Below are 25,744 nucleotides of genomic sequence, written 5' to 3'. Positions count from 1 at the left end.
CTCCCCTCCTCTCCTCTCCCCTCCTCTCCTCTCCCCTCCTCTCCTCTCCCCTCTCCCTCCCCCTCTTTCCCCTCCAGCTTCTCTCCCCGCCTCCTCCCTGCTGGGAGACCTCCTCTGCTTCCCTACCCCACCCTCCCTGGGTGGCTGAGGGAACAACTTTAGAGCTTGGATCCCCACCCAACTCTTGGCCCACTCTGCCTTCCAGTTTGCTCTCTAGGAACTTGGAGGGTGGCCAGGAGTTGGGGGAATCCCTGGGAAACGCCCCCTCCCCTACCCCAGGGTCAGCCTTCAACAGGATGGGGATTGTCCCTGAACTGGGATTGTGGGGGAAGGGACCCTGCATCCAGGTGCAGGAGGAGTTAGGGGAGCTGGGAGGCAGGCCTTCTGGGGGCTTAGTGGGGGCACCACATGCCTGACCCTCTCAGGGGGAGGGCCACCTAGGAGCAATGAAGGAACAAGGCTGGGCTGCTGGATTTAGCAATTAAGTAGGATTTACAATCATAAGATGTAAAATAAGCACTGTGTGTCCCAAATTGCGTGGAACACACTTACTTAAACTAAAAATTATTTGTTGCGTATCTGAAATTGAGACAGACTTATACCAAAAACAAATTTTGTCCTTTGTCTGAAATTCAAATTTAACTGGGCATCCTGTGTTTTATCTGGCAATGCTAAGCTAGACTGTTGAGAGACAGGACTTTGTCATTAGTTTGGAAACCGAATTGGTTTAGTTGAAGGCTTCTGGAAAGCGGCCCCGAAGAGGACCAAGAGAAGAACAGGGAGCCAGGCTGTGCGGAGGGTCCTGGCCCTTGCTGGCCCCATCTGTCAGGTGGAGAGAGGGTGGGCAGCATCATCGCCTCCTGCTCTCTGGTTCTGGGTGTGGCCCTGTGTAGACAGCAAGTCCCAAGACCTGCTGGTCAGGGTCCAATGCCAGGTTCCTGAGCTTCCATGACCCCTGGGGAAGGCAAATGCATCCTGAACTGGATGCGGGAGCAGGGCCCACCCTGTTGGCATTCGGAGGGGATGAGGGAGGAATCCCTGAGTCAGGGAAGGGAGGGAGGGGAGGGGAGGAGTTGACACGGAGGACCCCTCTGCGTGCTTCCGCATTTCCAGCCACTCATCTTGCAGAGGCAGGGGCTTGTCAGCGGCAGAAAAGGCTCCCGGCAGAGGGGAGATTTGGGAGCTGGGTTCTGGGCCCTAATGACCATTCCCTCCCTGCCTCACTTCTCTTTTCTGTAAAATGGGAGGAGGGTTGGCCTCCACGCTGCCTGGCTCTTCTAGCACTGACGGTTCCCACATCTGGAGGGATCCTTACTCCCAGGCCCCGCCGGTTCCAGGAGGTGAGTGAGGACCAGGGAGACGGCTGAACCCACAGCCTGTGGGCCCAAGGTTTGAAGACCTGCTTCTGCCAGTGTGGGCACAGCTCCCTCCCCTGGTCCTTCCTGCTCATCACCCCTTGATCCCTCCAGGCTACCTGCCAGTGGACTGTAGGCCCAGCAAGGGCAGGCCTCCTACTTTGCACATAGTACCTGCTTACTAAACAGAGTTGAACGGGTGGGAGGAGAGTGTTTTGAAGATTCCACTTAAGGACTGAGCTGGGTGGGGAGTGGTAGTGACCGCCGATGGAAGGAGAGGGGGATTCGTAGTGCCCAGGTCCCCGGGACCACTTGGGCAGGAGTGGGGAAGCCCGCAAGGTATGGGTTTGAGGCCTGGGTGGGAACAGAGCTTGGGAATGGTAGAGCTTTGGTCTCTGTTGTGCTGGTCTGGCTGCTGATGGGAAAGTCTGGAGAGCTGGAGATCCAGGGCAAAGCTCAAGGGAGAACAGCTGCAGGGAGCCCTGGAAGGTGCTGGGGGCCCTGGGTGTGTGTCTCCCCTGTGGGCAGCCACTGTCCTCTGTCCCCAGGGCCAGGAGCTGCAGTCCTGTGACAGGTCTGCGCAGCGGCTCTGAGGTCATGATGTTTCCATTGTCTGCATGTCACCTGGGGGAGCCCCGACTCCAGCTGGATGTGGAGTGATTAGCCTACAGAAGGTCATGGAGGGTTTATTGAGGTTAGTGGGGGTTAGAAGAGCCCCGCGGGTGAATGTGAGGGCCTCAGCCTCCCCTGCTGGGGAGGGCGGATGTGTGCAGATGCTGTCATCCGGAGGCGGCGGGGGGCATTCTGGAAAGGCGCTACCAAGGGGCTGTCGGCCACTCGCTTCTGTTGCATGGTCTTCTCTGTTGTTCTTTTTCCTCAATCCCTTAAAAAATGTGACCGTGCTTGCCCTGGGCTGTGCTCCCTGGCCTCGGGCTGTACTCCGTGGCCTTGCGCCTTGGGCTGGGTTGGGCCCCCAGGCATCTGCTCGGGGATGAGTGGGAACCTCCAGGCAGCCGTCTGCTCTTTGAAAAGGACAAGAGGGACATGGACAGAGTTACGGGCAGAGGATGAGGCTGGACATAAGGCCACAGTGGTCAGGACTGCAGCCCTGGAGTCTGGGCCTTATTTTTGAGAGTAGGACCCTGACAGGGTGGGCCCTGCACCCCCAGGGGCTGGCCTGAGCCAGTGTCCCCGCTGTCTCTAGAGGAAGCCGAGGTGGTGTCTGTAGAGAGATGGGCTTTGGTGGGAGGTGTATGTGTCGGGAGTGGGGGGACGCCAGGTGGAGGACCCATCACACCAGGGCTGGGAGGAGTGGCCTAGCAAGCCCCTCCTGTCACCGTGCCTGCCCTGAGTGGGGCCACCATTGTTTTCCTAGACTGGAGAGTCTAGGCACCTTGGTTTAAATCTCCTCCTACTCACTCCATTTGTGAGCATGGGAGTCCTGTCCTGGGGTTACGGGGATGACTGAACACATGACACCCAGCACTGGATAGATGAGTGGATGGCATTTTATTGTCACATATACTCAGAGCCCAGAGAGGAGGACGCTGCGCTCAGGACACAGTGAACAGGCAGGGGCTGGGGAGGCAGGCTTTGGAGTAACAACGGGGTGAGGTGGCCCCTGGTTCCCACCAGAGGCGGTTTTGGCTGGTTTAAATAATTCCATTGGGTTGGCAGAGAGCTGCATCTTGCTACTCAGGCATGAGCAGGAACTGTGCCCACTTCTTGTGGGAAGGAGGCTTACCTGGGTGGGGACTTAGCCACAGAAGCAGAGTCCGGATGGGGACATGAAGCTAGGCTGTTCAGGGCCTTCCTGGTTTCACTGGGTGTCAAGGTAGCACGTGATGTTGGCTTTAACTTTAGACCTTATACCATAGCCCTGCACAAAATGCCACAGCTTGGCAGTGACAGGGAAGGAATTCCAAGCCACACCTCTGTTTCAAAGCTGAGCTGCACCCCACAAGCTCGAGGATGGTTCTGATCCTGAAGAGGGCCCTGGGAATGGGGCCCCAGCTGAAAAGCCAAGTGGACCTCATGGAGGGGAGATGCTGTGGACCCCCAGTGTGTAGCCCGGGAGTGGCCCTACTGCAGCCACTGGCCTGGCCTGGGCTCCCAGAATGGCTGCGTTCATCCCCATATGGCTGGCAAATAGCTACGAGACCCTCAGCTCCAGCTCTGTCATGTACGTTCATGCAGAGGGGCAGGGTGCTGCTGACGTGGCTGCCAGGGTCCCTGGGAGCCCTGACCTTGAGGCGGCAGGCAGCTGCAGGACATGCCCACAGGTGCTTATTGAGGGTGGTGGAGCTGCTGGCGAGTTAATTGCCGGTTGTCCTGTTGCCTTTTAAAAACAAAACGTGCACAGAAAGCCACAGCGAGAGCCGCCCTCTTGCATCTTCATCACAGGGCTCAGCCTCCTGGGGCTGCACAGGCCTGACTGGACCACTTGGGACCCCAAGAGGTGCTGGGTGCCCAGGAGGAGAGGGGTGTCTGCCTCCACAGCCTACCCCCTTCGACACCACCTCACCTTTTCTGGTAGACTCGTGCTGCCCTCAGAGGATCCTGACCCGGCCCCCAGACCTTGAGCCGGGGTTATTCTTGCCTCAGACCTACCACTGAGCTCCCCAAGTCCTCGCAGCCCGACCCCTGCAACTTCCCGCCCCAGGTCTCCAGAGGGAGAGCAGGCTTGTCCAGCCCACTATGGCAGCATCTGAAGGGCTCTGAGAAGTCCCACCGGAAAGAAAATGAGGAGGGGGCGGCTTCCGAGGCCCCAAGTGGGGCCTCCTGTGACGGGGTCCAGCTCCACTTCTACCTAGTCTCCTTGTCCCCGTGCCCCCATCTGAAAGCTGGAGTGATGCAGCAACAGCCCTGCTTCATGGGTGCCATGAGCAGCTCACAGGCCTGCCCAGAGCCAGTCCTCAGCACACAAAAGTCACTACCCTGAAGGGCTCACATGGACCTCTGCTGATTCTCAAGGAACAGTTTTCCTTTTAGGAGGAATGGCCGGGATCTGCCCATGGCCTCCTTTCAGCCCCTAAACCGGCCTGCACCCCAAGACTGGATGGGCAGTCCCTGCCGCATGGTCCAAGCTGACTCGGGTCAGGACTGGTTTTACTTCACATTTACCAGCCAGGGAGGAGAGGCGGAGGAGAGGGGCGCTGGAAGCCACTCCCTCGTCCCCACCCAGCTACCCTCTCTGTTCTCAAAGAAATCCAAGGTCAGTGCTACCAAGGGACTTGCTGGCAGCCCAGGTTGGCAAGTGCTGGCCCCGAGATGTGAGCTGGCCTCTGCCTGCCCCATTCCTGCCCCACCCCACAGCCAATCCCCGCTTTTCTGTTACCAGAGTCTGTAGGAGCCGGCCAGGACATGGCCAAACATAATTAAAGGTCAGACCCCACTGGCCTAGTGTCAAGGCCCAGGATATCCTATCAGGTTCTGCTGGCCCAGCCACTCAGTACCACACAGGGCTGCGCTTGGCTCCTGAGCACTCTGTCACTAGTGTGCGAGCACAGTCAAGTTTAGCCTCGAAGTGAATTGGGACGCTTGAGTTAAGTGTGTTGGTACCAGGCAGGGTGTAGAATATGCCTGGCTGGTGCTTGATGTGGATGCTGGCGAGCCGTTTAAGAGTCTAGAGGGCCAGGCATGGTGGCTCCTGCCTGTAATCCCAGCACTGTAGGAGGCTGAGGCGAGTGGATCAACTGAGGTCAAGGGTTCGAGACCAGCCTGGCCAACATGCCAAAACCCTGTCTACTAAAAATACAAAAATTAGCCAGGTGTGATGGCACGTACCTGTAATCCCAGCTACTGGGGAGGCTGACATGGGAGAATCACTTGAACCCGGGAGGCGGAGGTTGCAGTGAACCAAGATCACACCACTGCACTCTAGCCTGGGTGACAGAGAAAGACGCCGTAAAAAAAAAAAAAAAAAAAGAAAGGAAAAGAAAAAATGTCTAGAAAGCTCTCTCACGCCTATGGTGGTGCAGGTTGTGAGACAGGTGTGCAGGTCACCTGAGGCCGATGGGTCTTGCCAGCCTACTGACAGTGCAGGAAGGGGCTGCTGAGCCCCAGCAAGGTCCGGAGTATTGGACAGATGTGTGCCCAGCTCCGTGGGGATGGGGGGCAGATTTGGGGGCCTCTCTCTGCTGTGGCCCTCGAAGTCTCCTCTGGACAGGAACAGCACTACTTGACAGGGCATCTCCTGAATCCATTTTGTGGGAAGAAACTGAGGCCCCTAAGTGGGATTTGGACGCAGCCAGTTTCCTGGGCCAGGCCTTGGTGGCGTACCACATCCCACAGCAGGCCCCTGTGCAGGGCCTGAGTTCTGGAGCGTGGCACTGGCTTCATAGTACCGTTAGCCAGACAGCCTCAGGCTTGGGTCAGAGCCCTGAGACTGGTGTCCTTGCCACCCTAGTCCAGCGCACAGCTGGACCACCTGTCTTGATGTTGATCTGTGCTTGCAGCTGCTGGTTTAGCCTGGAGGAGCAGAGCCCCAGGTAGCCCCAGCCCTGCGGAACCAGAAGCTGGCGGGACGGTGGGAGCTGGCACAGGATGCAGCTTCTAGCCCATCCCTCCCCAGTCACTACTTCCAGGACAGGGCAGCTGGAGCAGAGCCCTTCTGCCATGCCCACCATCCCCGTGCCTGCCCCAGCAGGCCTGTATAGCGGACAAGCAGAAGGGGTTGTCCTTGAGGATCTCCTCCCAGGCATGAGGAAATGGGTGGAGAGCGCTGATGCTGGTGGGGGCGCCCAGTGATGGGCCCGTGGTGGGGTCTGGCAACCTCCCTCGGGGTGAGGCAGGGCTGCCTGGAATGGGGGGATAAGTTATTGAGCACCCACCCTGTGCCAGGCCCATGTGGATTTTCACACATGATTCCATTTTCAGTCCAGCACAGTCCTGGGGCCAGATACCATTATTACAGCCATCTTCCAGATGAGGCCCAGGGAGGTGCCATCCCTTGTCCCAAGCCACACAGTGGGTAGCACTCATGGCACCTAGGGAGCCCCACCCCTCAGCCCTTAGACCCTGGTGGCAGTGGTCCCAGGTGGCCCTAACTGCATCCCCCAGCCAGCACAGAGCTTACCCGGCAGGCCTCCTCCAGGTCTCTGGGTCTGATAACTCCAGAGGCCCTGGGGTGAGAGGGAAGCAGCCCCTCCTGACACAGGTGGGCCTCGTGCCTCCCCCTCCTGCCCCTCCGCTGCCCCCACCCAGTGCCCTGCGGTGTCCTCCTGGAGGTGCCAGCTCTGCTATTTCTCCTGGTGGCTGGCAGGGGGCCTGGTGCCCACCCACGCCCTCCTGTTCCCCTTCTCCCTGGTCCCTCTCACTCACCACCCCCCACCCCTGCTGTGAGTCACCCACTGCCGGGGAGGAGGAGGGGCGGGGAGGGTGGAGGATGGCATAGGGGGACTGGGTGGGCAGGGAAGCCTCTGCCAGCTCCATCCCGGACCCCTTCTTGGCACTGGAGAAAGAAAGAGGAAATTGTGGGAGCAAACATCAGTGATTTACCAAACCATGTAACTTTGTCCTGTAAGACCCTCCCTCCCACTTGGGGGCCACTGGTCACACCGTGGCTTCTGGGTGCCGTCCACTTGGGACACGAGGGGTCCCCAGAGCCATGCACAAGTGTGCCTTTGGGATGTTGAAGGCTACCCTGCCCACCCCACCAGTCACCCAGCCTTGGCCTTTCAGCCCTGGCAGCTTTGAGCTCCTCTCTGTGCCTCAGTTTCCTCATCTTTTCCCTGTGCCTCACCCTGCAGATGCAGCAGGGTTGGTGTGAATGTCCTTCCCCGTCATCTCCACCTCTCCCATCGCCCTCAGCTGGCTTCTCTTTGTTCTTAGCTCAGGGGACCCGACGACTCCTGCACTGATGAGGGTGGCATGGCAGGAGGGGAGGAGCTCCCGCCACACCATGAGAGGTTTGCAGTCTCTCCCGTGCCACTCCTGGTCTTTCAGGGCATTTTTGGAATGAAATAGGTTAATGCCTGTAATGTGCACAGAACAGACGGTGCCTGCATGTGGCAGGTGCTCCAGGATGGGTCATGTGGCTGTGCCCATGTCCTGGTCCTCTCTCTTCCTGCACTTGGCTGTGGGCACCTTGAGGTGGCCCCTGCCCCTGTCACTTTCATGGTGGTGGGTGCCAGCTGCCAACCCGCCAGCGTAGTAACAGCTGATCTCCACGCTGAGGCTTCCGGGGTCCTGTGGATCTGGGAATGGCTGCTGATGGAGGGTCTATGGTCCCTGCTCCTGAGAGGCTGGACATCTAGGCAAGCGTAACCCTACCTTGTCTTTCCCCACGATCATGAGTGGTTTGCTTTGGTCGGGCCTCTGCAGGCAGGTAACCCAGACTGGCTGGGCTCTCAGTATTTTGGAGAAGGCTGTGGGGTGAGGGAGGAGGGGAGCCTTGTCTCCTGGGCCCTTGAGCGCCCTCCTGGTGCCAGTTGTCTCCCCTTCCTCTGTGATGTCGGCCTTGCTGCCCCCACAGCCAGCATCTGCAGGCTGTAAATATCAGATTCGGCACTGAGCAGAGACTGCAGCCACCAGGCAGGCACCACCCACCAGTCTAGAGAGCAGCAGGAAATGCAGACCAAGTGGCATATCACAGAGAGCCCCTGCACTTCGGCGAGAGGCCTTGGCTGTGAGTCCCAGCCCAGCAGCCTGCCCCGCGCGGTCCGGGTGTCTTCGGCATCCTGGGGTGTGTGCGGGAGCGGGTGAGAAGCCTGCCGTGAGATGAGCCCAGCGAGGCTGTACAGGGCTTGGCTGGGGGTGCTTCTCTTCCCTGTCTTTCGGTGGCCCCAGCCTGCCTGTGCCCCAGCACTTGGCCCCGCCTGTCGTGCAGACCTCGGGGGACACCTAGGGTGCAGGTTTGGCGGGATGAGTGGCCGGCAGTCCAGGGCTCTCTGCAGAGATTGTAGCTAAATCACCGAGAAAAGCTCCCGGCGCTCGGCATTCCCCGAGGGCTGGAATCGGAGGATGTCGCACTATCACTATCATTAGAATTCAAGCAGGCAGGCGGATAATTACAGGCTCTGGTTTAGCCTGATCTTTTTGAGGACAATTGTTTATGGGGTTTATTGTTGTTGTTGTTTGGGGGGTTTTTTGATAAATGCTTTTATGGGGGTATAAATGAATGCTGTATTTGATCTGTGGGATGTTTCTCTGGTAGGAGAAATAAATAGCAATGCTTTTGCCAGCATCTCTGAGCCACCCCCTTGGGGAGCCGGTGTGTAAATGTGTACACACGTGTGCGCATGTGTAGAATTGCATCCACACTGATGGGTCAGTCACCTTCTGGCTTAAATACAGGCCCACACACATACGCCCTTGCCTCCATTTAGGGTGCAGATTTGCAAGATGCCCAAGCGTTTAGGAGCTGGTTGAACTCGAGTACCAAGTCTTTTTCCAGCATGAGTAGGCAAACTCCTACTCATCCTCTAAAACCCCACTGAAGCATCACCTCTTGAGTCTCCACAGGCAGAATCAGGGTCTAAGAACACTCTGCTCATCACTCTGCTATAACAAGAGGCACAGGCACTGCTGTCATTGGCTTTTTGTGCCCCAGAGACTGTCTGCCCTGGACCCCCAAGACCTTGGCCAGGGGTCTTGGGATGGGAGAAGAAGAGCGAGGGCAGGAGGGCAGAGGGGTCTCCTTTTGATGGGGTGAGGTCCCCTGGAGGTTAGGAGGGGCTCAGCCTGTGTCCTCACTCCCCAGCCGCTGCTTTCTGTCCCATGGTCTATGTCAGAGGCTGTTCTTAGACTCCTTTAGGAAAACTCTGCATCGCAGGGAACTGCAGTTCTGGGAGCCAGTGCGCACGTAGAAGTGCCATGAGCCTGAGCCTGACATTGGCCGACAGGGAGAGGGGATCCAGCACCTTCTGAGGAGTTGACCAGGCACCAGCTGTCGAGTGGAGTGGGCTCTTGGGGTTTCTTTGTCGTTGGATTCACAACCTACAGAGGTGTGGCACCTCTTCTGTGACTTGCATCAATACTACCTAATAAAATGTTAACCACACGGACATCCCTGCCCAGCTGTGAGACGTGGCAATGAGGATGAAGAGCATCAGGGGTCTTGGGTGACCCTGAGCGTCCCAACTCCAGGCCCCTCAGAGAACCTAGCACAGCCCTGGGGCCTGGCCACTCAGCCCCCACAGCCCCCACACCTGGTGAGCCCCTCTTACTGGGTCACCTAGATGAGCTACGTGACCCACTGCCTGGCCCTGACCAGGACGTCACTGTAGTGTGCTTAGCCAGGGCTGGCCACTCAGGAGGCCTCTTGGGACCTCCTTCAGGAAAGGGTACCCTGCTGGGGTCCCGGGGGCACTGACAGGGCCCTGGACAGGTAGGGAGCCGCTGCTAGCAGACTTCCGGCTGTGTTCTTGCCACAGGCCTGGTGGCCTCGGGACCTGCTCAGTGGCCACTGCTCTGGTCTCCTGAGTCCAGCAGATTCCCTGGGGACCAAAGCCCCCCAGAATGAGGCTGGCAGGCAGGGGTGAGCAAGATGTGGTTGCTCCACTGTCTGGGGTAGGGAACAGGACTGAGCTGGGGCTTCCCCCAGATTCCTCTGTACTGTTGAGGGCCAGGTTCTGCTATACTGTTTAGGGCCAGGGCACATTTCTTATGCATTGGATTGGGTTCAGTTTAACTTACTTAACCTTGTTCATGACAAGGGGTTTACGATGTTAATGTGAAAGCTGCGAATAATGTCCCTGGTTTTGTAGAAAGGAAATCATAGTATGTGCACAGAGTTAGGAAGCTGGATTCTGGCCTGCCCTGAGATGGGGCTGTCTGAGCCATGTCCAGAGAGAATGCCGCCTCCTCCTGCCCCCTCCTTCTTGTGGCTTCTCAGTCCCATCCAGAGTCACCTTATATTCGCTTAGATTTATTTTTTGCCTGATTTTTTAAAATTTAAGGGCAAATGTTACCATAGCAGATTTTGTGAAACATCCTTGTCATATTGAATCAGTAGCTTGCTCACTGGAGACAGGATCAAAATCTTTTTTAAAAACAATGCTTTGCTAAATTATGGAAGTAACACATGATCACTGTCAAAACTGGGGGAGGGGAAGTTAACGAATAAAACAACATTAGCCATAAACCTGGCACCGAGAGTGAAGCACGCTATACGGCGTGTGTGTCTGGATGTTACCAGCTTAGATCTTGTGTCATGGTTTGTGGTTTCCAAGTGGCTCTCTGAGCGCTAACCTACTGCAGCTCCTGGGAGGAGGTGGTTGAGGTGCTGTTGTGGGTGTTACAGAAAGAGGACCAGTCAGCAATCTGTATGGCCACCATGAGTGGACACCTGGTGCCAGGACTGGGCAGCCAGGTGCCCTTTCTTCACCCCACACAAATAATTATCTCCCTAAACACGTGCTCAGGGATAGGTATCATCTTCGGGCTGGGGCTCAGCTCTTGGCGATGTTTCAGTAATAAAACACAGGCATGTAAATTATCTGTGTCCCAGGAGAGTGCGTTCATAATTGCATCTTTCTCCTGATTTGGATTTATGATTTTATTGATTTAACTCTAATCAGGCAATTTTTCAAAAGGAAACTATGTGCCATGGTTCCACCGCCTCTCTCCCAGGTCCTCCTTTCCCTCAGCCTGGCTCTGGCCCACACGTCCCGTAGCGATGTGTGGTCCCGGGCTTGGATCCTGTCCTGGGGAAAGATTAACCATCGACTTTATTGGGACAGGTTGGAAAGGTGGAACGTGGATTGTAGCTTAGAGACATGAGTGTCATATCTGGATTCGATTTACTGAATCTGGGACCTGCATTGAGATTATAGAAGGGACACCCTGTCCTTATGAGACACACCTGAGTGCGTGTTACACACGCGTCAGAAAAAGTGAGTGTGTCATATGGAAGCAGGGGCGGGGCAGGGAGATTGTACAGAAGTGCTGTACATGATTGCTCTGTACTATTGTTGCAGTTTTTCTCTATGTCTGAAAAATGTTCAGAACCAGTTTAAGAAAGACACTAGGAAATAAAACAATAACCCCATGAACTCACCACCCTGCACACTGAGAGCCCTCCCTCCTCCCACCCCAGAGGGATGGGGGTTGGGGGTGTTGCAAGAATCCATCCCCTGCTTTCCACTGGAGCCAGGCCTCGTGCGTGGACCCTTCCCCACCCCAGGCGTGTCCAGTGTTGCTGGGTTTTGAGCTCCATGCAGATAGGAAAACGGAGCCCACACCGTGTGTATTCTATTGTGACTATGTTTGATTTTTCCATTCTGATGCTGACAGACACTTGGGCTGGTTCCAGTTCCGCCATCACAAATCCCTGAGGCTCCTGGCACCTCAGCTCCCACTTCAGTGGGAGGGGAGAGGAGAGGGAGAGGGAGCAGGGACTGGGGTATTCTGGAAGACTGTGCAGTGCTTGCTGAGGTGGGTGTGCAGGTGGGGGAGGGAGCAGGTATGCCCTGGGCTTCCAGCAAAACAGCGGGGTGGGGTCCGACTCCCTCTGTGCCACCTGGAGGCTCTGTCAGATCCCTCTGAATCCCTCTCGTGGGATGCCAGGCGGCTGGGCTTGAAGCAGATGGCAGCCAGGTGGCCAGGGCAGGGAGACGAATGCCTGTCCTGGGAGGGGGAAGTCGGGGGATGCCGCTCCCAGAGACCTTCCCATCTGCAGGCGTGGCTTTCTCACTCAAGGCCTATACGTGTTTGCAGGCATATCCTGTACCCCAGGCCACCACCGCCACACCTGCTCCAGGGGAACTGACCCCAAACATGACTCGGCCAGGCCTCCCTTCCTGCAGGCAGACAAGTTTCTGCCAAGCCCAGGGATCAGAGGTTTTAATGCTTCCCGAGGAAGATCGTGAAGTTGCAGCCTCATTCTTTCCCTGCCCCTGGGCGCTACTGGGCATTCCTGGCGAAGGAGGCATCCCCGAGGTCTTGTCTTGTGTATTAATTATGTGCCCCCTGGCCCTGCTCACCTTTCCTGTGGTGGGACTCAGCACTGGGCAGGTGGAGGGGGCTCCAGACACCGACGCGCCCTCCCCAGTCCCGTCCTGAACTCTGAAATGCACTGTCCTTTCCTCGCAGCTCCCCATGTGCGGCTGTGCCCACCGACTGTCTAGTTTCGACCTTTGTGTAAATAAGAGCACACCGTGAGTCCTCCTTTGCTGCTCGTTCCCTACACACTATTAGGATGTGGGTGCTACCTGCACATGGGGGTTGGTGGAGGACTGTTGCATTGCAGTATGGGACCCTGTGTGACTGCAGCGCACGGAGGCCTCCTTCTGTCAGAGGAAGTGTGGGGTTTTGGGTTTTGCTATTACACTCTCCATCAGTTTTTAAAAGCCTCCTGTCTCTATTTGAAATGTAAAATTTCTGGCAGATAAGTTGCTCCATCCTTTGGGGGCCAGTGGAGGGGTCACCCAAGGGACACCAGTCACCTCCACGCCTCCGGTGTCCGGGGATCTGGGCCCTGCACCTTGTGGGGTGGGAGGAGAGTGGCAAGGGAAGGAGGGGCCACCTCCTGCTTCACCACCAGTTCACTTCTATCCCCCAGGCGAGGCCTCTCTGAGGCTTTCCCCTCCTCCTCCTGCCAGCCGGCTCTGGGGCACACCCTCACCCCCTCCCGGCCCCATTCTGACAGCCCCTCCCCTGCCTCGGAAGAACAAATTTGGCTTCAGCCAAAAGCTCCAAAGAGTATGGAATTAGGACAAATAAGTGGAGGATTAAATCAGTGCACTGCTGACTTTGAATCATCCAGGGAAACTTTTAGCCCCAAGTTAGTAGCGCTCACCACCGGAATGGGCCTCTCCACCCCAAACACAAGCCAGCTGGTCCCTGCCCCAGCCTTGCCACCAGTGGCCCAGAGGGTGCCCACGAAGGGTGTTTCCTTGGCGGGGGCACGACTACTCACTGTGGGGTCACAACCACTCCTCTCTTCATCAGAGGCCCTGGCACACCCTGGTGGGCCTCTCCTGACACGGACAATCCGTGGGCCACCAGTTGCTGGGGCAGGAGGTGACACCTTGTTCTTTTCTGTCCCCCAGATCACCAGAAGTTGGAGAGAGAGGCTCGGATCTGCCGCCTTCTGAAGCATTCCAATATCGGTGAGCGGCCTGGGGCGGGGCGGGGAGATGGGTCCCGTTTCGGTTTCTCTATCAGACTTTCAAAGAGATGCAGAAAGACTTCCTTTTCTTCTCTGTTGAAATATCCCACCAGAAGCCCCTGAGGACGCCCCCTTTCCTCCCCTGACCTTGAGGACTTTGTCCTGTGTGACGTGATTCCAGGGAGTGCTCAGAGCCAGGGCAGGCCCAAGGCGGGGCTCTGGGTGCCCAGCTCCACCCAGCTGGACAGGTCCCCTCCCCACCCCACTCTGTCCTTTGGGTTTTGCCTGTGGCATTGGTGACAGTGGCTGCAGAGGAAGGTAAAGGACACACTCCTCACAGAGCCTTCCGCTGAGCCAGTGCCCAGCACGTAACCCCCATAACTCTGAGCCACCATAACACTGAGCCACCATTCTGCTGAGAACACACAGGGGCCTCAACATTCTGTGGCCTCAAAAAAGCCACAAGATGGCCCAATTACAAGGAAAACAGACTGACCAAAGACCCCAGCGCATGCCATCCTCGGGCTGAGAGCCCCTACTATTTTCTTTTGCTGGCCCAGGGCTTCTGGAACTACGGTCTGAGGTCAAGTGACCCTGGCCCAGAGTCAGCTGCTCCACGGGGGCATCTGGAGCCTGGAGCCCAGGCCTTACCCATGATGGGGAGCAGCCAGGAAACGCCCTGGGGATGGCAGCCGCTCTTGGCCTCAGAGGCACCCGGGGAGCTGTCAGGTGGATTTTGGGCCCTTTCCTCCAAAGCTCTGACTCACTTATGCCAGGAGGACCCCAGGTGTGCTTGTTCCAAAGGAACAGCTGGGGACTGGGAGCCTGTTCAGGAGCCTGGGGCATCCACACACTCACCTGGGCCTGGCTCCGAAGGTCGCTGAACCCTCATCGCCTGGTTTCGGGGACTGGAACCACCTTGCCTCATCCGATGCTTCACCAATGAGCTGGGCAGAGGGGCAGGTGCCCCAGTGGACCCAGCAGGACCCTAGCATGGAAAGCGGCAGCCCCAACTCCAGGGCGCGGGCCAGGCTGCAGCCCCAGGTGGGCTCTCAGGGTCCCACTGCTGCAGCTTAGCCCCTGGCGAGATTCGCCGCTGCCCACTGTCCCACTGCATCCGGACTGGACTCTTCACCCTGGTTCCTCTTAGTAATCCAGGACTTTATTTACCAGCTCTGTATGCTGCCCACAGTGTTATTTGCTTACTGTTTTTATTTAAATAGATTTTCTGACAATTCACTTTTTTACTTAGCCCTGTGTGTGAATTCGCCGTCTGATGTGCCAGTTAGGTTTTCTTTTAAACCACTAAAATAAGTATATAACTATTTTTAAAATGTTAAAAATGTTTTTTTAAAAAGTGTCCACATGCACATGGCCCAGACTCCCCACACAGACCCCCAGTGCTCCATCTGGCCTAAGCAACCTGCTTCCTGCTGAAGAGGTGGGATCCCCCTCCCACTGCCACCCCAGAGCCCATCTGCCTCTGCCCCACCCCACCAGGCCTGCATGGGGAGGTGGGTGCCTGAGGGCAGGGGCAGCCCCCACCATGAGGATGGCCCTGCAGCACCCCCAGTGAGCAGTGAGGTACCTTCATGGATGACAGGGCCTCCCTTGGAGCTGCCCGTGGGGTTCTGTGGGGGGCATCCCCTCCGTGGCCCCTGAGATCACCTCTGCTCTGAGTGTGTGATTTTCATGAAGCATGTCCCAGGTGGGGCAGCTCAGAGGGGCCAGCCTGCTGGGCCCCCAGCTGGGCTTATTGGGCAGCCCCCACTAGAAAGGAGTAGGGAGGGGTGAGTTTTTTAACTCCAGAGGTTTCACAGGCGAGTGCTAGAAGCGGGATGTTGGTGGGCCTCCAGGATCCGCCATGTCTTAGGGACACACAGGCCAGCCTGCGTAGAATGGGAGCCTAGGAGTGAAGAGAGGCTCCAAGGGACCTAGTGAGAGGGCATCCTTGCTCTTGGGACAGAAGTCAGCCAGAGATGGGTGAGAGGGAAAGGGGACATTGGTTTCAGACAAGTGCCTTAGTGGTGGAGTCCCTGCTTGGCAGAGGTCAGCATCAGCTCCCAGACAGCCCTGGTGGGCAAGATTTGCCCTCCGCCCAGGGAGCTGACCCAGGACATGGTCTGGGGAAGACCTTGCTCTTTGAGAATGGGGTTTGGTGGGGGCAGAGAGGAGAAGGCTGGGCTACTGGGCCTGAGGCAGAGAAGTGGAGCAGGTCTTTTTGCACTGGGCTTGCAAAAACCCCAGGACTCTTAAGTGGGCCCCAGGCCCTGGTGCTGAGCGTTGGTCACCTGGGATTCTTCACACTCAGGTGATGGTGGTGACAGTGATGGTCACAGAGCTGTGGTTCACCTAGTGCTCACTGTCTCAGAGCACCACAAAGGTTACATAATTGATCTTCACAGCCACCGTGAAATAGCACGTGAAGAGGTGCTATTTATACTATTTCACAGAGGGGCAGATTGAGGCTTAGATGGGCTGAGCAACCTGCCCCAGGTCACACAGCCAGAGCAAGTGGCAGGGGCAGGGCTCGCCCTATATTTTCTGACTCTGTGGAGGCTTCTGGGGCCTGGCCTGCCCTTGGTGGAGAGCATTTTGTCTGAGGTTTAGGGGCTAAGGAGGGCCATCGGTGTGGGGCTGCTGGAGTCCAGGAATCTGTAGGGTGAGTCCTAGGTCCCAGAGGCCACGTGGAGTTCCCGGATGTAAGGACATTATCAGGCCGGGCCCCTGGGAGAACCAGAGCCAGAGGAGGGAGGGCACTGGCAGCCAGTTAGAAACTGGAACAGCGCTGGAGCATGCGAGGAAGGGGCTGCCTGAGGCCCAGGGGCCTGTGAACCTAGGAGAAGGCAGCTGCGCCTTACCTGTTCAGTGTCTGTGGCCCAGTCTCAAGTGGTGGAGGAGAGCCACACCTCAGGGGTTCGTCTTCCCAGGACTTGAAGACTGGAGGGAATGAGGCTGGTGCAGGCCCTCAAACCATACTGTCCCCTGAGTCTACAGCCCTATTCTGTCTTTGTGAGCTGTGTGACTGTCAGCTGCTTACCTAACCTCTCTGTGCTTCAGCTTCCTCATCTGTAACTTCTCGGAGTGGTCGGGAAGGTTAAATGAAATAACGCACACAGAGTACTTAGAACAGCCCTAGTGTGTTGGCTGTCATCGTTCTCGTTGTTCTAGCAATCATCAGAATCGGCACGTGGGAGAGTGTCCAAAATGAGTCATTCCTAGAAAATATTTGCTGCTTAGTACAGGGCACATCTCCAGCTCAAGGAAAAGCAGGCCTTGAGGTTGCTTGCTTTGTGCTGAAATCACTCACTGTTCCCTCGCCTCTTCATCCATCCACTCGTTCATTCATCACATCCTGACCAGCTCCTGCCCTGCGCCAGGCAGAGCTCCAGGGCCAGGCATGCTGCACATAGATTGTCATGGGAAGCTGTGCAGGGAGGAAGGAGGGAATGATGGTGGTCCATCCTGCTGACCATGCCAGCTCTGGAATCGGAGCTCAGGTCCCAACCTTTGGATGATGTTGCATCGGGCGGGGACCCTGCCCGCCAGCCTGTGCCGGCAGCACACAGCAAAGACACAGAGCCTGAAGGCTGAGGGCAGCCCTGGGAAGACCCAGGACGAATAATGAGTGGTTTTTGTCCCAGCTTCTCCTCATGTGGAACTTCGTGGCAGCTCCTTTCTGGGGTTTGGCGGTGTGAGCTCCTCCTGATCATCTCCATGGTGTTTGGGAGCAACTGAGGCCCAGGCTGGGACCAAAAGGACCTGGTCTCTCTCTGGCAGAAGGAGACAGGTGACCAGACTGGCAGCTGAGGGCAAGGAAAGGGCAGGGGCCCAGAGGCCCTGTAGGTGCTCGCTGGGTGGTCAGCTGGCCCGCAGGGCCCAAAGCACTCTGCTCAGCCCTGCCCTCTGGCCTGCCCACCTAGGCCCTCCCCAGCCCGATCCTGTGGCAGCCCTAGGGCTTACACAGCTCGTGGTGTGCCTGGACAGGTATGGAGGCAGGCAGGGGGTGTGTCCTGGGCTACTGCCAGCCCCTCATGGCTTCTCTGTCCCCACAGTGCGTCTCCATGACAGCATCTCCGAGGAGGGCTTCCACTACCTGGTCTTCGATCTGTAAGTTCCAGAGCTGGGGACTCTCGCCACACTCACTCCCAGCCTTGGCTCAGGGTGGGATCTGCACCCTCCCCAGCCCCAGGGAATAGTCCCGACCCGTGGGCTGGCCACTCCCTTGAGTGTGCTTCTGCTGCTGGTCCCCTTGCTCCAAGTTGTGCCCGGCTCAGCCTCCCTCGCTTCTCCTCATTTGCTTTGCACTAGGGTTACTGAGGCCCACGGAGGCAGGGCTGACATCCTGGGCTCCCCCCTCCTCCACACAGAACAGGGCACACTGGAGGCAGTGGGTGGGTGGACCCCAGAGGAATAGTCACTCAGAAACTGCATTCACCTTCCTTTCCTTGGTGCCCTCGTCCCAAGGACTGGGGCACCGCAGGCTGGCATGAGCGCACATGTGTGTGTTTATGAGTGTGGCTGTGAGATGTGAGCATGTGCACATGCATGTGTGTGTGTGGGTGTTGGCACATGGGGGTGTGTGAGCACATGAAATCAGGGTACATATGGGTGGAGATGTGCATACATGTGCATGTGTATTGTGTGAATGTGTGAGTGTGTGGAGGTGTGTGCATGTGGGTGCGCTGGCACAAGTGTATGCCTGTGTGTTTGCATGTGTGTGCATGCATGTGTGCGTGTGTGTGTGCATGAATGTGCATGTGTGAGTGTTTTATGAGTGTGTGTGCGGTAGCTCAGTGAGAAGGTGTCTGGGGCCGCTGCCGCCTCTCACTTCCTGCCGGATTTAGAAGCAGTGATCTCATCTCCCTCACTTTTGACAGTTCCTGCTAAGCAGCGCTATATTTAGCTGTCTGTGAGTCAGTGCTGCTCCAGGACCCTGACCTGGGCAAGGGCCCATAGGCCTTAGCCTGGCCCTGTGGCCCCCCAGGCAGCCGCACAGCCAGGGAAGCCCAACCTTGGTGCTATTGCCATGGCTACCCCAGGCCCTCCCCTCCCCATGGCTGCTGTGATCGTGCAGGCCAAGCAGAGATAGGACGCGCCTGCATGGGGACTGCCCTCTCAGCTCCTCCTTCCTCAAGTGACAGACAACAGGCCATGGCACATGTAGGCCTGAGGAGGCCTCTGTCCACGTGAGGTTCTCTGGCCTAGAGAAGCTGAGACTGTCCCTGCAGGGGCTTGGCCACCTCTCAGGTTCCCCTGCATGTCCCACAAGACACCAACTGCAATCACCAGCCAGGTGACTGGGGCTGACCTGGACACAGTCGCCACTGCCTGGCTGGGGCTGTGTCCTGAACCGTCTGTCCTGTGGCCCTGGGGAGCTGGCAGGCTTGCTGCACACCTGTGGGCCCCACCACACCTCCATTAGCCTCTTTTCCCAGGAAATGGAGAGACTGTGGGATTGGGGGTGGTCCTGTCCAGGGGCCCTGGTGGTCAACAGATGGCTGCATGTGTCACAGGAGCTGAGGAGAAGAAAGGGTGGTGTGTTCGTGCATGTGTGTGCCCATTTGACAGACTCTCATGTCTCCCGCCTTGCCAAGCACATGCCAGGCAGGTGTCAGTGGAGGCCGTGAGGCAGACTGGGAAGAAGACATTGGCTGGCGAGTCAGGAAGGACCCTCCATGTCTTCCCCACAAACCTCCATGGCCCCTGTGCCTCAGCCAGCCTCAGGCCAGCAGAGGGCCAGGACAGTGGTTTCTGGAGTTGGCTGGCATCGCCCTCAGGAGGCCCTGAGGCCCCACAGTAGTTTGGGGACTCTGTGGATTCTGGGGGGTTGACAGATATCCCCACTCCTCTTGCTTGGGAATGTCCCAGGGCTTGAGGACCAGGCTTGGGAATAGAGGGTCTCACACACACCTGCACACCCAGAGGACAGAAGCTCCCATAGGTGCCATGGCTGAAGCCTAGAATCAGCCATGTGTCCCCCACAGCCTAAGGAAAGGGGACCATGAAATCATATGTGTGCCTTCCCAGACTATGTTCCTCCTGGGCCAGTACTGAGTCTCCCAAACTCCCCACAGCAACCAACGTGGGTGGAGAAGCAAACTCCCTTCCCTGAAACTGAACCACTAGATGGCCCTGGCCAGGGAGTCTCAGGTGCAGCTTCCTGAGCACACAGAGCACCCCAGAGGGCCTGGCATCAGCCCTAGTGAGGCACCCCTTGGAAGGACTCTGGGCTGCAGCCCTGGCTCAAGACCTTAAGGCCTTTTAGCCACTGTTCTGTGCCTGGACTCAGCATCTACAGAGCCTAATCTGTGTTTAATGTGTGCCAAGACCTGGACAGTTATAGCACAACACTGGGGCATGCCAGACCCTTGCTGGGCTAGATGTGGGATTTGATCCTCCTGCCCAATGCACATGTATACACACAAGCACACATATGTACAAACATGCACACTGACACACATGCACACACTCCTCTACAAGTACACAAGGGCACACACAGGCACACAGTTGTACACACGTGCACACAGGCACGCATGCACACATGCAAAACAATATACATGAACATGAGTGCACACGTGGGCACACATAGGTACAGAAGGACACGCAGACACACATGCACATGTGCTCACATGCACAAGCCAGTATACCTGTACACAAGGGCACACACAGGCATGCACACATGCGAATACACGCACACACACACCCTCACGGACAGGCCAAGCTCAGGAGCCAGGCCAGATGACCCTGAGAAGGGCCCCCGTCAACACTGTTTTGTTTCCTTGTGGTTGGTCTGGTGGTTGATTGGCTGTATAAATGTGCTGGCCCATGAGGAGTGAGAGGAGAGGCATGCAGGGGAGTGAGCAAGGGTGAGCAGAGCTCCAGGTCTCATGTCAGGTGCAGGTTGGGGACACAGAACAGCAGAGCCAGTTAGGCAACAGAGGCAGAGCCCCTGCCCCCAGCCCTCAGCCCCCAGCCCCCAGCCCGGACAGAAAAATGAGGAAGGGAAAGGGAACACCCAGTCCTTTAATGCCCTGCTAGGTGCCAGGGACTTGGGTGTCTTCCCAGTGCATTTCACCCTCACATTGCTCGAAGGATTTTGAGGGGATTCAATAGGATCATCAGGGCATGTGTTTAGCTGGAGCAGGGGGGAGCCAACATTCAACACATGCTCACTTTTCTTTTTCTCCAGTGCTGAGAGAGCACCCACATGTGCCAAGGTCACATGTTAAACAGACCCACTCCCTGGGTCTTCCCTGCCGTGGACCAGCCCAGCCCCAAGTGCTGGGCCCAAAAATGAGGAAGACCTAAGCCCTACTTTCCAGAACCAATGGGGAAAACTGCCAGGCAGATAGAGAAGCCACAGCGCCTGGGCAGTGCAGTGGAGCAGGTGGGGGGATGGGGAAGAAGGTGCGGAGGCAGAGGAGGGGTTCGGGCCCCACAGGCCCGCCCCACACATAGGGTCACAGGAGGTGGTGTGGGAGCAGAGACCCTAACCTTCTCAGGGGTGGGAACTTCTAGGGGAGTCTTCCAGCCGACTTAAGCAGGCTGAGTGTGTGAGGGGCTTGAGCAGACCTGCGGAGGGCTCCATCATACTCCCCTGCCGTGCGTCCAGCCCCTCCACCTTTTTGTTCCATGCCCACATTACCCAGCTCCCAGAGGCCCTTCAGGGTCTATCCTGACCGTAGGGCCCAATGACTACTCACTGGCTGGAGACACAGGGCAGGAGAGTGGGCAGAGACCTGCCTTCTGCCTGTCATCTCTGTTCTCCTCCTAGAGATGGGACCTTGAACACCTCAAGACCCCAGACCACCAAGGAGGCCAGATTTAGGCACCGTGTCTTTGGGCCTCTGATCCTGTGCAAGGGCCACCACTCTGGCCCCAAGAGGGGGTGGGAGAGTATTGAGGAGGGGAGGCCAGATCTTCTCAGACTTGGAATTTGAGTCACAAGGCCTGGGTGTAACAATGCAGACCCCGAGACAAAGCTCCTGTGCTGCCCACTCTGTGCAAGTCACCAAATCTTTGAAACTTGTTTTCTCATGCATAAAAATGGAGTGTAGACCAAAGTCATAGAGTGGTTGTGAGGACTGAAATGTTAAATGTCATTATAGATAAGTAAGCACAAGTAAGCTGTCAGTCCCAAGTGATGATGGTGATGGTGGTGGTGGTGATGATAATGGTAATGGTGTGATGGTGGTGATAGTGATAGTGATGATGGTGATGGTGGTAGTGATGGTGATGGTGATGGTGGTGGTGGTGGTGTAGGTGATGGTGATGGTGGTAGTGATAGTGGTGATGGTGGTGATGGTGTTGGTGTTGGTGATGGTGATAGTGGTGTTGGTGATGGTGATGGTGGTGATGGTGGTGGTGATGGTGGTGATGGTGATGGTGGTGGTGGTGATGGTGGTGGTAGTGGTGATGGTGATGGTGGTGGTGGTGATGGTGATAGTGGTGGTGGTGGTGATGGTGGTGGTGGTGATGGTGGTGATGGTGTTGGTGATGTGGTGGTGATGGTGGTGGTGGTGATGGTGATGGTGATGGTAATGATGGTGATGGTGGTGGTGATGGTGGTGGTAGTGGTGATGGTGATGGTGGTGGTAGTGGTGATGGTGATGGTGGTGGTGGTGGTGATGGTGATAGTGGTGGTGGTGGTGATGGTGTTGGTGATGTGATGGTGGTGTTGGTGATGGTGATGGTGGTGATGGTGATGGTAATGATGGTGATGGTGATAGTGGTGGTGGTGATGGTGGTGGTGGTGGTGGTGATGGTGGTGGTGATGGTGATGATAGTGGTGGTGATGGTGGTGATGGTGATGATGGTGATGGTGTTGGTGATGGTGGTGGTGATGGTGATGGTGGTGGTGATGGTAATAGTGGTGGTGATGGTGATGGTGATAGTGGTGGTAGTGATGGTGATGGTGGTGATGGTGGTGGTGGTGATGGTGGTGATAGTGGTGATGGTAGTTGGTGGTGGTGATGGTGGTGATGATGCTGGTGATAGTGGTAGTGATGGTGATGTTGGTTGGTGGTGATGATGGTAGTGATGGTGATGTTGGTGGTGATGGTGGTAGTGATGGTGATGGTGGTTGGTGATGGTAGTTGGTGGTGGTGATGATGATCGTGATGATGCTGGTAATGGTGACATTAGTGATGATGGGAGTGATGGCGATGATAGTGGTGATGGTGGTGGTGGTAGTAATGGAGGTGAGAGTGTGACAGGGGTCTCCAGAATCTGTGACCCCTTCATGCTTCTCCCATAGGGTCACTGGTGGGGAGCTCTTTGAAGACATTGTGGCGAGAGAATACTACAGCGAGGCTGATGCCAGGTGGGTACAGAGCCCTCATGCTGTCCTGTCCCTCTTCCCTTATACCCTCACCATCCCTCCTTCACCCTCTCCTGCTGCTCTTTCTAACCCACTTCTGGTCCTGAGCATCCTTGCTCACCCACACCCCAGGGCGATGGGCATGAAGCCAAAGGAAACTTGTAACCTCAGTGCAGAGCCAAGAGGCCACCTCCCCTCCACGCCCAAGGCCTTGTTCAGAGGGCTTGGTCCTGGGTCTGTGGGCCTCCCAGTGTGGGGATGGAATGGAGGAACTTGGGCTCCATCCAGGCGGGGCTTCCTGTGGACCCTCAGGCAGCCCTTCCCACAAGGCCAGCCCTCCCCGGGGGGAATGAATAGGGACAGATGGTCTCAGAGATGGCTGTTGGTGGCCTGGCTGCTAGAGACCAGATTGAGGGATGGCAGATGTCAGCCGGGGAGGTGACAGGGCCCAGTCCCTGGAAGCATAGGCCACTGGTAGCCTGCTGTGGCCCAGGTCAGATGCCACCCTGACACCTGACAAGGATGTCTCTCATAATAGTACATCTCACCTCAGGGACAGCTGACAGCATTACTCCCTGCCCACTGGGCTCTGGCCACCCTGCTCTGCCACAGAGATGTGTATTAAAAACAAACAAACAAACAAACAAAAAACCTGAGGCCAGGCATGGTAGCCCACACCTGTAATCCTAACATTTTGGGAGGCCAAGACAGGAGGATTGCTTGAGACCAGGAGTTTGAGACTAGCCTGGGCAGTATAATGAGACCTGCTCTCTACCAAAAACTTAAAAAAAATTAGCCAGGCATGGTGGCACACATGCACATCAGCTACTTGGGAAGCTGAGGTAGGAGGATAATTTGAACCCAGGAGTTCAAAGTTGCAGTGAGCCGAGATCGTGCCACTGCACTCCAGCCTGGGTGACAGAGCAAGACCCTGTCTTCAAAAAATAAATACATAAATAAGGCTAATGGAGGACCTCGCTAGGTGGTGAAATTGTGGATGATTTTAAATTTGTATCTTCTTTGTCTATTTAAAAACTCTTTTTATTCCGGGCCAGTGGCTCACGCCTGTAATTCCAGCACTTTGGGAGGCCAAGGTGGGCGGATCACCTGAGGTCGGGAGTTCGAGACCAACCTGACCAACTTGGAGAAACCCTTACAAATACAAAATTAGCCAGGCATGCTGGCGCATGCCTGTAATCCCAGCTACTTGGGAGGCCGAGGCAGGAGAATCACTTGAACCCAGGAGACAGAGTTTGTGGTGAGCTGAGGTTGCGCCACCGCACTCCAGCCTGGGTGGACAACGAGAGCAAAACTCTGTCTCAAAAAAACAAAACAAAACCCTCTTTTTAAAATGAGTATGTATTTTCTGATCCAGAAAAATGAATTTTTTTTAAAGTAGCAGGAGTAGTTTGATGTGACTTGCCTCTGCACCAACAGGAAACTGCCCATGGTGACATGGCCCGCGTCCCTGATGGGCAGTGTGAGCAGTTCTGCTGCCACTGGGCCTCCCCTAGAGCCGGGCAGGGAGAGGGACAGAACTGGCGAGTCTCTTGGCCCCAGACTTCTGTGGGGTTCGGGGCACTGGCTTCTTTTCTAAGGATCCTTGAGGAGGAACTTTGTAGTTTGCAGAACAGCCTGGAGAGGCCTGTGCCCTTGGAGCGGAGGAAGACGAGGTTTTCCTTTATATTCTACTTAGAAGAAAAGTAGAAAGTGGAACGGAGCCCTGTCCCCCTGCTCTGAGCTTCTGGGGTGAGATATGTCACAGAGCGTGCTGCTGCCTGCCTGCTGGCCAGGTAGACTCGAGGGTCCCTGGTGGTCCATCCAGACACCTGCCGGGGCAGGTGGGATCCTAGGGTGGGTGGAGTGCCCTGAGGGGTGGGCAGATGCTGGGCAAGGGTGGGGGCATGTGGCCTCCGAGAGCCTCCCATCAGCAGATCAGACCCCACAGCTAGGGCTCAGGAGTACCTTAGACCACAGCCCCACCCTCCCCCACCCCCACCCCTGCCCATGCCCCATCACAGGCCCCTCACTCCCACCCTCCTCCTCACCTGCCACCTCCAGCCCTCTCCCCTGCCCCCCTGCGCCCCACCGTCTCCTGTGCTCCCTCTGCCTCCTTAGCGATGTCCTGCACCACCCAGAGCCCCTCTGCTCCCGTGGATCCCTTTTGGCCCCGCTGTGTGGTTCAGGCGTCGTTGTGTTCATCAGGTTTGGGGAAGGAGGCACAGCCTGTTGTCCCCCGCTCTGGGGGCAGCTTGAGAATCAGGCTGCCCAGAATGCTGCACCCCTTGCCGCCCCAGGCGGAGGCTGGAATGGGGCAGCCCCAGCCGTGGGGGCGAAGGGGTCACCTGTGACTTCCTCATCACACCAGGCCAGTTCCCTCCGGAGCGCCAGCCCCTCTGCCCAATCCACAGGCACGGGCTTGCTCGGCATCTCCCTCCTCAGTCTGAGTCTCTGATGGCCACACAGCACCCCTACACACACCCACAGCCCCTCCCCGTGGCGGGCCCTGGGGTGCCTGACCTGGCAGCAGGAGTCCCAACTGCTTGAACCCCAGATTTTCTGCTGTGGGCCGGGGGACTGCAGAACTGGCCTGGCGAGGTCTGGAGCAGCCTCAGGGTAGGCTGGGGAAGGGAGAAGTGAGGGATTTCTAGGGTCCTCAGGAAATGCTTGGGCTGTTCAGGTCCCAGGAACCATTGCCAGAGCAAACTGTAGTGTTCCCTGCTCTGACCCAGGTCTCCCCACCTCCCCTCACAGGACTCCCGATGCAGAGGGCACCCCTGGTGTATGGGGTCCCTTGGAACCAGCCAGAAGAGATGTTCTCTTAGAAACTCCACTGCCTCCGCTGAGGGTTTGGAGCTCAAATGGAGGGCATTCCGTAGCCAGACTGTGGGGAGCGAGGGGGTGCACGGCCTGTGTCCTATAGAGGGTGCCAGGATCTGGGCAGTGATTTTGGAGGCTGAGCGGGAGAGGGGACATGGAGAGGGAAGGAGCCTCCTGGAGAACCCCTCCTGGGTT

The 25,744-nt window shown here is 56.9% G+C and overlaps 1 protein-coding gene across 1 annotated transcript in view; it reads left to right on the top strand.

Moving 5' to 3' along the window:
* The window catches only part of CAMK2B (calcium/calmodulin-dependent protein kinase II beta), a 105,073-nt gene that overhangs the window by 47,433 nt on the left and 31,896 nt on the right, over positions 1-25,744 (top strand). The window contains exons 3-5 of the mRNA XM_011946767.1: positions 13,349-13,408; positions 17,463-17,517; positions 22,667-22,732. Coding sequence (XP_011802157.1) covers positions 13,349-13,408; positions 17,463-17,517; positions 22,667-22,732 — 181 coding nt within the window. The remainder of the gene's footprint in view (positions 1-13,348; positions 13,409-17,462; positions 17,518-22,666; positions 22,733-25,744) is intronic.

Source organism: Colobus angolensis, unplaced genomic scaffold (genome assembly GCF_000951035.1).
Source record: "Colobus angolensis palliatus isolate OR3802 unplaced genomic scaffold, Cang.pa_1.0 Scaffold253, whole genome shotgun sequence".
In the NCBI taxonomy this organism is placed as follows: Eukaryota; Metazoa; Chordata; class Mammalia; order Primates; family Cercopithecidae; genus Colobus; species Colobus angolensis.
The sequence above is the reverse complement of the archived record's forward strand: the minus strand, read 5'-3'. Positions and strand labels throughout refer to the sequence as shown.